Source organism: Microtus oregoni, unplaced genomic scaffold (assembly GCF_018167655.1).
Source record: "Microtus oregoni isolate MIOR12 unplaced genomic scaffold, Mior012 000049F_ref0000343, whole genome shotgun sequence".
Classification (NCBI taxonomy): Eukaryota; Metazoa; Chordata; class Mammalia; order Rodentia; family Cricetidae; genus Microtus; species Microtus oregoni.
In genome coordinates this window covers 13,198,534-13,211,142 of record NW_024543223.1, presented here as the reverse complement: position 1 = coordinate 13,211,142, position 12,609 = coordinate 13,198,534, and the positions used below count along the sequence as shown (strand labels likewise).

At 45.2% G+C, this 12,609-nt stretch overlaps 1 protein-coding gene across 7 annotated transcripts in view; it reads left to right on the top strand.

Moving 5' to 3' along the window:
• The window catches only part of Prom1 (prominin 1), a 99,299-nt gene that overhangs the window by 33,166 nt on the left and 53,524 nt on the right, over positions 1-12,609 (top strand). For all 7 annotated transcript variants that reach the window (XR_005972705.1, XR_005972704.1, XM_041636288.1 and 4 more), the window contains exon 3: positions 10,450-10,505. Coding sequence is in view for 5 of the 7 variants with exons in the window: in XM_041636288.1 (XP_041492222.1) it covers positions 10,450-10,505 (56 nt within the window). In the remaining 2 variants the exon portion in view is untranslated. The remainder of the gene's footprint in view (positions 1-10,449; positions 10,506-12,609) is intronic.

Below are 12,609 nucleotides of genomic sequence, written 5' to 3'. Positions count from 1 at the left end.
TCACCATGGGCTGCCTTGCCAGAGCCCCAGACAGCATCTCTTAGGAGGAGCCAGCCCCTGCAGCTCCTCCATAAATTACAGAAGCCCCTCAGTCCTCTGTGCTTATCTAAGAGGTAGTCTTGTTAAGGATTCCTAATCCAGCAGACATCAGAAACCTTCGAAAGGCCTGTATACAATCATAGCTTCCTTTGAAGAAGGTGGAAATGACTGAGGCGTATCCTGGTAACGACCTGGCTTGGGTCAGACAGCAGGCAGAGTGAGCACAGGTAGAGTAAATCACCATCCATGGATTGGCGCGAGTACACAGTTGACAGAAGCGAAAAGGGCCAGATTGGTCCCAGATGACATCACAAGCAGAACTTCCTCTGTCACCATTTTTCTTAATTGTCCATTGTACTAACTAGTTTTATGTCAAGTTGACACAAGTGAGAGTCATTGAGAGGAGGGAACCTCGATTGACAAAATGCCTCAGAAGATCGGGCCAAGCAAGCCTGGAGGACCTTTTCTTAATTAGTGATTTATGGGGGAGGGCTCATGCCTTGTGGGTGGTACCATCTCTGGGCTGGTAGTCCTGGGTTCTATAAAAATGGAGGCTCCACAAACTCTGGGCAGCAAGCCCATATGCAGCACTCCTCCACAGCTTCTACATTAGCTTCTTCCTCCCAAGTCCTGCCTGGTTTGAGTTCCTGCCTTGGCTTCCCTCTGTGTTGTAATAAGGATATGTAAGCCAAATAAACCCCTTTCTTCTCAATGTCCTTTTGGTCATGGTGTTTTATTACAGCAAGAGTAACCCTGAGACATTCCTCTGAAGAACAAATGTTGGTGGAGGCTGCTACACCACTTGTTTGTTTCCCAGCCACTCAGACCCCAGAAATAACCACACAGAAACTGTATTGATTAAACCACTGCTTGGCCCATTAGTTCTACCTTCTTATTGGCTAACTCTTATACATTAATTTAACCCATTTCTATTAATCTGTGTATGGCCACGTGACTGTGGCTTACCAGCTAAAGTTCTGGCGTCTGTCTCCAGCAGGGCTACATGGCTTCTCCTTGACTCTGCCCTTCTTTTTTACAAATGAGTATCTTTGTTAATCTAGTAAAAGCCAATGTATGGGCAGAGGCTCCCCAGCCAGTAAAAGGTGAAGAATTAAATATGTTCATCAGCTGGCAAGAGGAGAAAAAAGTACTCAAAAGTAGCTGTTTTTGACACACCCCTATCCTCACCCCCAAGTTGTTCTGACTGCTTCAAACTCTGAAGCTGAAGTAGTATTCCTGCCTCAGCCTCCTGAGTGCCGGGACTACATGTGTGCATTGTTGCACCCCATTGTATTCTAGAGGAAGGGAAGAAGGCTCTCCCTGACCAATTCCATCTTTAGCTTAGAAGTGGGAGCATACACTTCGTAAGTCTGATAAACCTGACTCAGTTCCTACATGTCTGAATCACCAATCTCTTTATTAAGAAGCAAACCAAAATTTAGTTAGGTTGCTATTGGGGTTTGATTGGTCTCTCTCAGGCATTTCGTCACACAAAACTGTGAAGTCCGGTAGGGCTGGGGCAGGGATTCAGACCAGGTCTCAGGAGTCCAGTAGCAGACACATAGATCACTGAAAATGATGGCAGACATATTTAACCTATTAGGACTGCTAGAAGGTGACACTGACATTTCACCTCAATTCCTCAAAATAACACTTAACCTTTTCAGCAACATATTTCTTTAGCTCCATCATTTCCAACAGAAATCTTTGCAGATGCCTTTGAAATCAGTGCCCACCAAGCAGAGATCAACACTATCAAGTTTAGCTCTTTTCTGAGCTGAGTGTCTCTTCCCAGTCTTGCACTGCCTGAGACCTGGCTGCTGCCCTTGCCTTGGCGTGGAGAAATCACATTGCCAAGAGATCAGCCATTAAGAGCACTGGCTGCCTTCCAGACAACAAGGGTCGACTCTTAGCACTTCCATGGCAGCTTACCACTCTCGTAACTGGAGTTCCAGAGGATCCAATGCCCCCTTTTGACCAATGTGGATATCACTTGCACACAGTGAGCATACATACTACATATATACATACACATCCATGCATACAAAACCAGATGTATGCAAGCCATTCTTCACAGTGTTTGGATAGTAGGGTGGAAGAGTATAGAGTTCAGTAGAAGCCTGATCCGCTCAAGTCAGAGTCACGTGATCTCATCCCTTGGCTCTTGAGTATGATTGGTCAATGCTTCTTCTGAAATAAATTTTTAAAGTTTCAAAAAAGAATTTTCTATTAATGATGCTTTGCTTTTCTGCTTTGAAGCAGGGATGCTCTGAGATGTTCTGCTTGATCACACCTGCTGCACCTGTAACTGTGGTGATCCCCGTGCAGGCCTTACAGCAGGCAGGGAAAAACCAATCCACCAAGAGATCAGAATGAAACTCGGTTCAGCCCGGTTTTATTGTAACCAGTGCTGGACCAGGACTTCCAGAGTCTGGCCCAGATCATTTTGCTTTAGCCATTTAAGCACAGCACAATTTTTCATAAAAGTATTCGGATAACAATTAACTCAGCCCCAAATGCACAACGATTTAAGACATGTTTACATTGAGATTCTTTACAAAGTACATCTGGCTTCTTTTTTTTTTTTCTTCTTTTTTTTTCTGGCTTCTTTCATAAGAATGAGTACTGCTGGCTCAGAGACAGTGCCCAAGATTTAGGGTCTAGGGAGCTTGACTGAGGTAAACTTAATGTGGTGCCAGGATTGGCCTGCCCCTAAGATAACACAGAAGTCACTTGGGCTGTTGTAAGGCATACGTGACCTTACTCATAAGAGTGGGTTTTATGGTCTAAAAGCAATGCTCAAGGTTTAGGAGAAAAGGTCTTGGATAAGTAAAAGCATAAATTTTGGGAGATACAGCAGAGCCTGTCTCATTCGAGGGCAAAGGATCATCAGGTTGTAAAACCACATCATCCCTGGCATTTTGGGAAGAGCGGTTGTGCTCCTCATACCATTGAAGAGGTAAGCAGTTTGCCTTGCTTTCCCGGCTTCTCCAGTGCTTATCTGCGTGCATAAAGCTGTAAACAGCTAGTCTCATGATAAGCAGCAGCCACTTCCAACAGACCGACAGTTTTCTGTATTCAATTTAGCCAGATTAAGGTATTCAGTAACTCTGTCTAACACTAACATGTGTGCATTTTATAGATGGGTTTAACATTGACTATTAGTTGACTCTGTGTTTAGGTGCTAGAGGTCACACTGGGTCCTGAGCATGCTAAGCGTGTACTTAGTAACTGCACTTTGCCCTCAGCCCGCAATGAGTTGATAATATAGATGGGCTTCATACAGCAAGTGGAAAACCTTAGGAGCAAAAGTTAAACAAACAAACAAATACATTAGGCTTCTCAAGAAGGGAGTTTTGTCAAGATGGACTTGGCAGTTTTATGTAATACAATGCCTGGTTGAGACCAGTCAAACCTTAACATCAACACTGATGACCAGCCTGCCCTGAGATTCAGGCTTGCCAGCAGACATGATGCCTTACAGCTAACCTCAGTGTTTCTGTCTCCATCTATAGACAAGCATCTTTGTCCCTCAGTTCTCTTAGTCTTTTTGGGTTTCTGGAGAATCCAGATGGAGACTTGCAGTCTGCAGTGTTTGGAGATTAGGGTGGAAGAATGCTGTCTTAGTGAGGGTTTTTATTGTGGTGAAGGGATACCATGACCGCAGCAATGCTTGTTTGGTTTTTGTCTGTTTTGTTTTTCGAATCAGGATTTCTCTGTATAGCCCTGACTGTCCTGGGATTCTCTCTGTAGATCAGGCTGGCCTTGGACTCAAAGATCTACCTGCCCCTGCTTCCCTCGTGCTGGGATGAGAGACACATGAGCCACCACCATCCAGCAACCATAGCGACTCTTTTAAAGGGAAACATTTAATTAGGGCTGGCTTACAGCTTCAGAAGGTTAGTCCACTATTGTCATGGCAGGAAGCATGGCCGTGTGCAGGCAGACATGGTGCTGGAGAAGGAGCTGAGAGTTCTACATCTTGATCCACAGGCAGCAGGTAGAGACTGAACCACTAGGCGTGACCTGAATTTCTGAGACCTCAAAGCCCACCCTTTCGTGACACACTTCATCCAGCAAAGCCACACTTACTCCAGCAAGGCCACACCTCCTAATAGCGCCACTCACTATGGACCTATGGAGGTCATTTTTATTCAAACCAGCACAAGTATAGAATTCAGTAAATGCCCAGCCTCTCAAGTCAGTGAGTTGAGGAGACTTGTCTCTTGACTCTCAAGTATGATTGTTGATGCTTCTGAAGCTCCCATGCTGTTTGGACATGGCAGCCCAGTGAGCCTGTGAGGTCATGCCCTTGAGCCTTTTGGGTTTGGAGGTGGGGCAGGCGGCATAAGTATGCCTTTATTTTTATACCTATGCTTTTAGGTCCTTAAGCTGAAACTCAGGACTTTATGTTTGCTATGTAAGCACTCTTCCTATGAACACTCCTAGCCCACTGATCTACCTTTGCCAAAGGTGCTATATCGTGCCTGTGTGCCTATGTGTGTGCACATGTGTATGTGTGTGCCTGTGTCTCGGCACACATGCTCAAGTGATGTGGGGCATGTAGAGGTCATAGGACAGCCTCAGTTGTTGGTCTTTGCTGTCCACGCTGGCACATACTGTTGGCTGGTTTACAAGTGCAGTTGGTTTTTACTCTTTACTCTTGGGAGCCAGTCACCCAGCTCCCAAATAAATACACATGAAGACTTATGAATGTTGGGCCTTAGCTTGTCTTATTTCTAGACAGCTTTTCTTAAATTATCCCTTCTACCTTTTGCCTCTGGGCTTTTATCCCCCCACCCCCATTTCTGTGCATCTTTTCTTTCCTTCTTACTCTGTGTCTGACTGTGTGACTGGGTGGCTGGAGCATCCTCCCCTCCTCCTTTCTCTTGCTTCTCATCTCCTCTTCCAGATTTTTCCTCCTATTTGTTTCCTCTGCCTGCCAGCCTCATCTGTCCTTCTCCTGCCTAGCTACTGCCGTTCAGCTCTTTATTAGGCCAGTCAGGTGTTTTAGACAGGCAAACTAACATAGCTTCACAGAGTTAAACAAATGCAGCATAAAAGAATGCAGCACATGTTTGCATCATTAAACAAATGTCCCACAGCATAAACAAATTAACATAATATTCCACAACGTACAAGCTTCTAGGGTTTCTCCTTATCTCTGCTTCCCATCTCGCTGCAGGAGTGCTGGGATTACAGACACACACCACTGTGGGGATTCAAAGGGCTCTACCCAACGAGACGTCGCCCTACTCCCACAGGTGCTGTCTAATCACCTCCAGTGATTTATTTGGAGAAGGACGCACTTTGCATCAAATGCTGAGCAATAAATGTGCATCAACAGATGCAGGCGTTAAGCTAAAATTCTAGGCGTGGCTGGGCAATAGTGCCGCACACATTTGATCTCAGCACTTAGGAGGCAGAGGTATAAGTTTGAGGCCAACCTGGTCTACAAAGAGAGTTCCAGGACAGCCAGGATTGTTAACAGAGAAGACCTGTCTTGGAGCAAAAAAACATCGAGGATGTGGTTCACTTCTTTTGTAATGAACTTGTCAGGTTACCAGAACCAGTCATACTTATACTGACTGAATCAAAATTTAAAGATTTGAGAAAGCAACTGCCTTTTAAAACTTAAAAAAATAGTAAACTGAAGCAACCTACTCAACTAATTAGAAACTTCTGTATTTGTTTGGAGTAATGAGATATTTTCCTGTTGGGAGTTACCATTTTAGAATTCTGCCTCAGGAAGAGCATCAACAAACACAAACACAGAACCTAGCACGCTGTGACCTATAGTGAGAAGACAGAAGAAGAGAATTGCATTGAATTTCTTCTGCAGTAATCCCAGATCTTTCCCCTTGGGGAGGGAAGTTCTAGAGACCATGCATAAGCACACAGGGATTTATGTTTGCACCAGTTGGCCCCGTCTTGATTTCAACCTGCTTTCTCCTTCAGAAAGAGCCTTGAGGGTCTGCAAGCTGGTGCTCATGACTCATCTTGTGGACCATTTTGTGCATGTAACTCTTGGGAGTGTAATCAGAATCAGGTTAGCCTCAATCTCCATCTGCCCAGAGTAACGCTGTTCAATATTTAGCAGTACACACATAGAAGCAGGGGTTTACTCTGGTTATGAGCGTGCATTTTGTAGAGTAGAAAAATCTGGCGGGTGGGAGAAAAGCTTTAGAAGGTGTTCGTATGTATGAGGCTGCCGGGGTGAGGTAAGGCATCTTGGGGCTTTGAAGACACAGGGATGAGAAGCAGATGGGAGAAATATTTTATAACTAATCTTTAAAGTGATTTTTATGGTTTGCAATGGACTTTTTTTTTAATGTATCCCTTTTTTTTTATGATTCCATGAGTTCAGAATCCACGTGAAGATGACTTTTGAAGTCTTAGTTTACGTTTTTGCTGATCTGTTGGTGTCTTCCAAGTCTGCATGCGGCACATCTGCATATGCTCTCTGCTGAGAGAAACGAGCATTTTCTCAGCCTTGCTTTGTCAGGACTGGCAGAAAAATTACAGCTAGAGAAGGAATCTTAAGAGCTACTGACACTGAATCACAGTCTGGATAACTTATTAAGAAAAATTTATTTTGATTCCTGATTCTGATCCAAGACTGAGTGACCTCAGATGGAGCTGGCCTTCATGCTGGCAGAGTATGGAGTTGAGGCAAGATTTCCATGGCAAGACACAGGCAGTGTGCCTAAGAGCAGAGTCCCAGTCACTTCTGAGAGGTTCTTTATCCTAGCATCGTATAATGGAGTCAATTTCAACACAGATTTGGAAGGAGACAAGTCATGTTCAAACTGTGGCAAGAAGCACCCTGGAAGAAAGGCTCGAAGTGATATAGCATATGTAGTTAAACACAGTGATGCCATACCAAAAGCCTCAATTTTAGTGATTCTTCTTTTCCAGGAGAGGATTTTTTTCTTAAGATCGTGTGTGTGTGTGTGTGTGTGTGTGTGTGTGTGTGTTTGTGCACCATAACATGGGTGTGGAGGTCAGAGAGCACCTGGTGGGAGTTGGTTTTTTCCATCTATCATGTGGGTCCCAGTGATCAAACTCAGGTCTTCAGATTTGGGTCGGCATCATCGTCTCTTAAGCCACCTTGTTACCATCCTTTCTTTTTCTCTTTAAAGACACGGTCTCACTCTTTAGCCCAGGCTGGCATGCATCTCATTGCTTAGCTCAGGATAGCTTCAGTCATCTTGCTTCTGTCTCCCACATGCTGTGATTACAGGCATGAGTAGAAATCATTTGCTTCTACAGGCCCAGGTCCAATGTCAAGGGAAAGTCGCCTGGGGTTGCTCGTTTGTCTCCCTGTGGTTCCGTCATGTTTCTGGATTTAGGCGTTCCTGTGGGATCCCTTATTCTCAGCAGAGAGGTGAGGAATGTGGCCACCGATGATGAAGGCCGTGGGAAGATTTAGAAGCCACACATATACATACATATTTCACATTCTACAGTCACAGTTCATATCATTAGCTGATGACAGAGGACCTAGGGCACCGATCTGGGATGTGGGCTTAGGGAGAAGAGGCCACACAGCAATGCTGCCGTGCTCCTGGGCACCCATGTTCTGTGTCTCTCCTTGAAGAGCCAGAGAAGGAAGAGAAGAAGGTGAAGGTACCAGAGCGGTGGTGAAAGATGCTGACATGCTGATGTAGCAGGTTCAACACCAGGCTGTGCTGAGTCCACGCTGATGTAGTAGGTTCAACACCAAGCTGTGCTGAATCCGCCTCTGGGGTCAAATACCCTTAGTCTCCCCCTTATACACAATAGCAGCACTTCCAGGAAGTTAATTTTTGGGAGTTGGGGTGTCTTAGTTAGGGTTTCTATTGCTGTGAAGAAACACCATGACCGCGGTAATTCTTATAAAGGAAAACATTTAACTGATGTGCTGGCTTAGAGTTTTAGAGGTTCAGTTCATTATCATTTCTGTGAGATATGGTGGCTTGCAGGCAGATGTGGAACTGGAGAGGGAGTTGAGAGTTCTACATCTTGCAGGCAACAGGAAGTGGACTGAGATACTGGGCGTGGCTTGAATTTGAGACCTCAAAACCCACTCTACAGTGACACACTTCCTCCAACAAGGTCACACCTCCTAATAGTGCCACTTCCTTTGGGGGCCATTTTCTTTCAAACCACCACATGGGCTCACTACTGGGCATTAAACCGCCTTGTTATGCTAGGCAGGTGATCTACCACTGAGCTATAGCCCCAACCCCCAGCCCCACCCCTCCCATTGTAGTTTTTACTTTGAGACATTCCTAGGCTAGTGGTTAGCTTTGAATTTTCTCATTGTCTGTGTAGGTTTTGAATTTGCGGTCCTACTGCCTCATCATCTTGAACAGCTGGAATTATAGGTTTGTGCCATGAAGCATGACTACATTTATTTTTGAATGGCCTAGATCTGTGTCTGGACTCAAGCACTTGACTTACCTGCCTGCCTATCGTCCCTCGGGAATTAAGGGCCTGTGGAAAGACTTTCTTTACATTGTACTTGAGACTCACTGTATTCGAATGGGTACGAATGAGGCTTTCCCTTTGATCAGCGACGATTTAGCACACAAATTAACACAAGTGTGTGTAAGACAGTGGCACTGAAGGCAAAAGGGGCTCCAGCCTGTGCATCCTAACCCTATGCTCTGAGAATTGAGACTTATCTGTCCCCCTTTCCCGGTGAGGTCGCTTGTGGCAATTAGTTTTGTACCTGATATTAGACACTAAGCATGTGCCCCCACACCTTTGTATGTGTATTTATGTGGCGAGACTGGGGGCGGTGAGTGAGGCTGTGTGTGTGTTCATGGGCATGTATGCCGTGATTGCGCATGCACATATATGTACTCATAGGGGCAAGGGAATAATCTTGGTTATCATTCTCGGGAACACCGTCCACTTCTTCTGAGACCAGGTCTCTCAGTGGGGCCAAGGACTCACCAATTCTGCTAAGACTGTCAGAACAGTGAGTCCCGGGAATCTTCCTGTCTGTGTTTTCCCAGGATTGGGATTGCAAATGCATGAGTGTCTGCCAAGCTTTCCACATGGGTGCTAGAGCTTGCATCCGGGTTCTCATGCTTGCATGGTAAGCACTTTACCAGTTGGATCCGTCTTCCCAGCCACTGGACTAATTCTTCAGGTGTTGCGGATAGAACTTGGGTCTTTGAACCTGATCCATTCTGCTATTGTGCTATGTTCCCCTCTGAACTATTTCAAGAGCCCAATGCACATAACTTCGGAAACATATTTGAATACCTAGATGACCACTAATTTAAAATTTTTAGGCAATAACAGAAACTCTTCAGTGAAATTCTACGAGAAACTCGAGTAATGTTGCCTGGCGGCAGAGGAGGGAGACTGGGGTGGAGCTGCACAAAGGGAGTGGGAAGGAACGGACACAGCTTGCCAGAATTCTAGTCCTGTTCCTACAACATGGACTTCATACCTTGGTTCGGGTCTCAGCTGTGCACAGAACAAAACTGTTTTCCAGAAAGAACTGTCAGCCTCATGGAATTTTGCAGCAAGTGTCTGAACATCTTTGTTTCCATGGGAGTCTTTTAGTGGTTGATGCAGGTCAGCATGAGGCCACAGGCAGAGAGAGCCCAGAAGCTCATCTGGGCATGAGGGACAGTGGGTGTTGATGGGATGCGAAAGAGCCTATCCAGAAGGGAGACCCGGCCCTGGCCTGACTTAACCATCAATCACTTTGAGATTCTTAGGCAAGTCCCTCACTGTCTGGACCTCGGTTGTCTCAAATCCTGCCTTGGTGGAGCTTCAGAGAAAGCCATGGCTCTTGTCCAGTTTTGGTTGAGCGCTTGTTATTTGAAAATGCCCCCAAATGAGCAAGGCTGGAAAAGTGAAAATCTTCCACAGTATTTCTGGGTTTTCACACGCTGCTTAGGAGGAGGGAGTTCTCATGTTAACAACCCTCAGGTCAGGCTGGCTTTTAGGAATCATTTGTAAATATTGCAAATGTTGGAAATACGTTGTCTATAAATTAGCAACTTCAGGTCTGGTGGAATGGCTCTGTGGGTAAGGGCACTTGCCACCAAGTCCGATGACCCAGGTATGATTCCCAGAACTTATGCTGGTGGAAAGAGGGAATTGACTCTAGCAAGTTGTCCTCTGACCTCCAGAATGTGCTGTTGAAGAGTAGAGCCCCTGGTCTTGTCCATACTGTGTATCTGTCCTACCTCTCCAATAAATAAATGCTAAGACACTTCAGCAACTTCAGTGTAATGTTAGGCTCATTAGCTTAGTCCTTTACCTACCTTAGAAATAGGACTATCATTAAAAGGATGCTATGTCCACCTAAAATAATTTTAAAATAATTAGTAAACCTATGTGTATGCATTGTATTCTTTTACTGAAAAAATAATTTTAGTATTTTGTTTTTTTTCTTTATAGATATGATCAGAAAAATCATACAGAGGAATTTTGACTTCTCAGTTGACTCAAAGGAGGTAACGTTTTGTTGTTATTTGTTATTAAAAATAGCATATATGAGAAAAATCATGTCTAGCTTGAACACAGGTCTTAAAACAACCATTGTTTTATCTGTAATTTGGTAACTTTTTTGACTAAGGAATTTTTATGGGAAATTGTCTTATTTAATGGATCCCATTTGAGTGGCAGCAGAAGCTTCACAATTGGTGATTGAGGAAAACCAAGTTATGCGCCATTTGAAATTTTCCTGAAAAAAAAATACTAAGATTTTTGTTTGTTTGTTTGGTTTTCATTTTCAGCTAAGGAAGGGAAGTTCCTTAAGCAGAAATGCTCGAGGACACTTAGAAGCTAGACGTCGGGAAAGGGGAGCTTGTTTTCGGGAGCAGCTCTCTCCATGGCCACTTCCCTCCTGGCTCCTTGTTGCATTGGCTGAGCAGCTGCTCAGTGTGCACACGGCTGGAATTAGAGGGATGGTAGAGATAAGGAAGGCTGCTCTTGGACAAGCCCCAGCAGGACCTTATGGTTTCAGGGCAAAGGGCAATGAGAAAATAAGTAGGTCTGAAGAAACATGCAAAGAAACAGAGAAAATCAAGTAATTCTGAGCAGAAGCCCCGACTACACATAGTGACTCTCACTGAAGGACAAGGGGACGGGCCAGGTAGGAGAGAACAAGGGAACAGGCCAGGTAGGAGGAGAGGACAAGGGGATGGGCCAAGAGGAGGCGCATTTGGGAGTGCTGGGGGATTGAGTGAGCTCTGAAGCCAAGTGTGGAAGAGAGAGAGAGCAGTTGGTCCAGAGAGAGAAACGTGACCCTGGTCAGGTCAGGAGATGAGAGGTCAGGGTTTGCAGAGAGCATCAAGGGATCTCACTGCCCTCTGTCAGCCCACGAGGCACTGCTGTTCCTCCCCTTTCCTTCTGTGACCTAAACAGAAGAATAGATTTTGAGTTTGGATAGTTGTAAGTGTAAGGCCCAGGAAACACACAGACAGATGTATGCAGGGTAGTGGGTGAAGGGTGATAAAAACCAGGGAAATGTGTTTGTCGTGTTCTTAGCCCTCCACAAGGTAAGTAGGGTATATTACTTGCTCTTGCTCTGCTCTGAGGAGCCAGGGGAACAACGAGATAGCCAGGACAGGGCTGAACGTGAAAACCCACTGCCCCAGTTGGCTAATGAGTTCAGACCTTCAAGTTAGAAACATCTGCTTCACAGCCTCTGTTTGTGGTGAGTGATATCCAGAAAAGGCTGAGTGGAGATGCCGAAGAGGGAAGGTGCTTCGGAAGCCGTTTTCACCTGTCCGACCATGGGACAGTTCAGGAGGAAACCACCTTGCCTTCTGCTCACTGCCCTGCTAGGACTCTGCAGAGCATTTTCCTTCAATGCTCTCACATCACTGTATCACCAAACTCTTGTCCAGATTGGCTCATATCTCTGGACAAATGCCACGGCTGCTGCTTTCCGTGTGTCTTGAACTTTAGCATGACCAATGAATCTGATAGCTCCAACGGCAAGGGTTCCTCTTCTAGGAACAGATAGGAATGGGGACATGAGCTCACTTGGGTTCAGGTCTGGAGACTCCTGGGAGTGGTCTCTTTGCCACCTCTCCAGTGGGAGAAGACACACTGACCATTAGAACTCACATCCCATTTGTTTGCACAAGGAAAGCGCACTCCAGGGATCTTGGAGGGTATTTTAAAAAAGAGCACCCTGCAGGAGTCATTGGGTTTTACTGTCTGTAAGAGGCTCTGGCCAACATCCATCTTGAGTATCTGCTCATCTAGAACACAAAGAAGCACTGGTGGCTGAGTACCTACCCATCCTGTCATCCAAATGCTGTCATTTCCCTTATAGTTTTTGCAAACGCTTCCCCAGGTACTGCTCTCTGCTTATCCTATCTGTTAGTAGCAACACCCTGGATGTTCCCTAGAGATTTTGATATTGTTCTTCAGGGTGGGCTAGTTCCTGGTATTTTTAAAAGCTCCCTTGATGATTATAATGTGCAACTGAGTAGAGAACAATGGGACACCAAGGTGTGGAAACAAGGTTTTCACTGCTGTACACCACAGAAATAAATTTATCCTGTATTGCCGCTCATTTAGAAAGAGACGAGTGAAAATTCACCC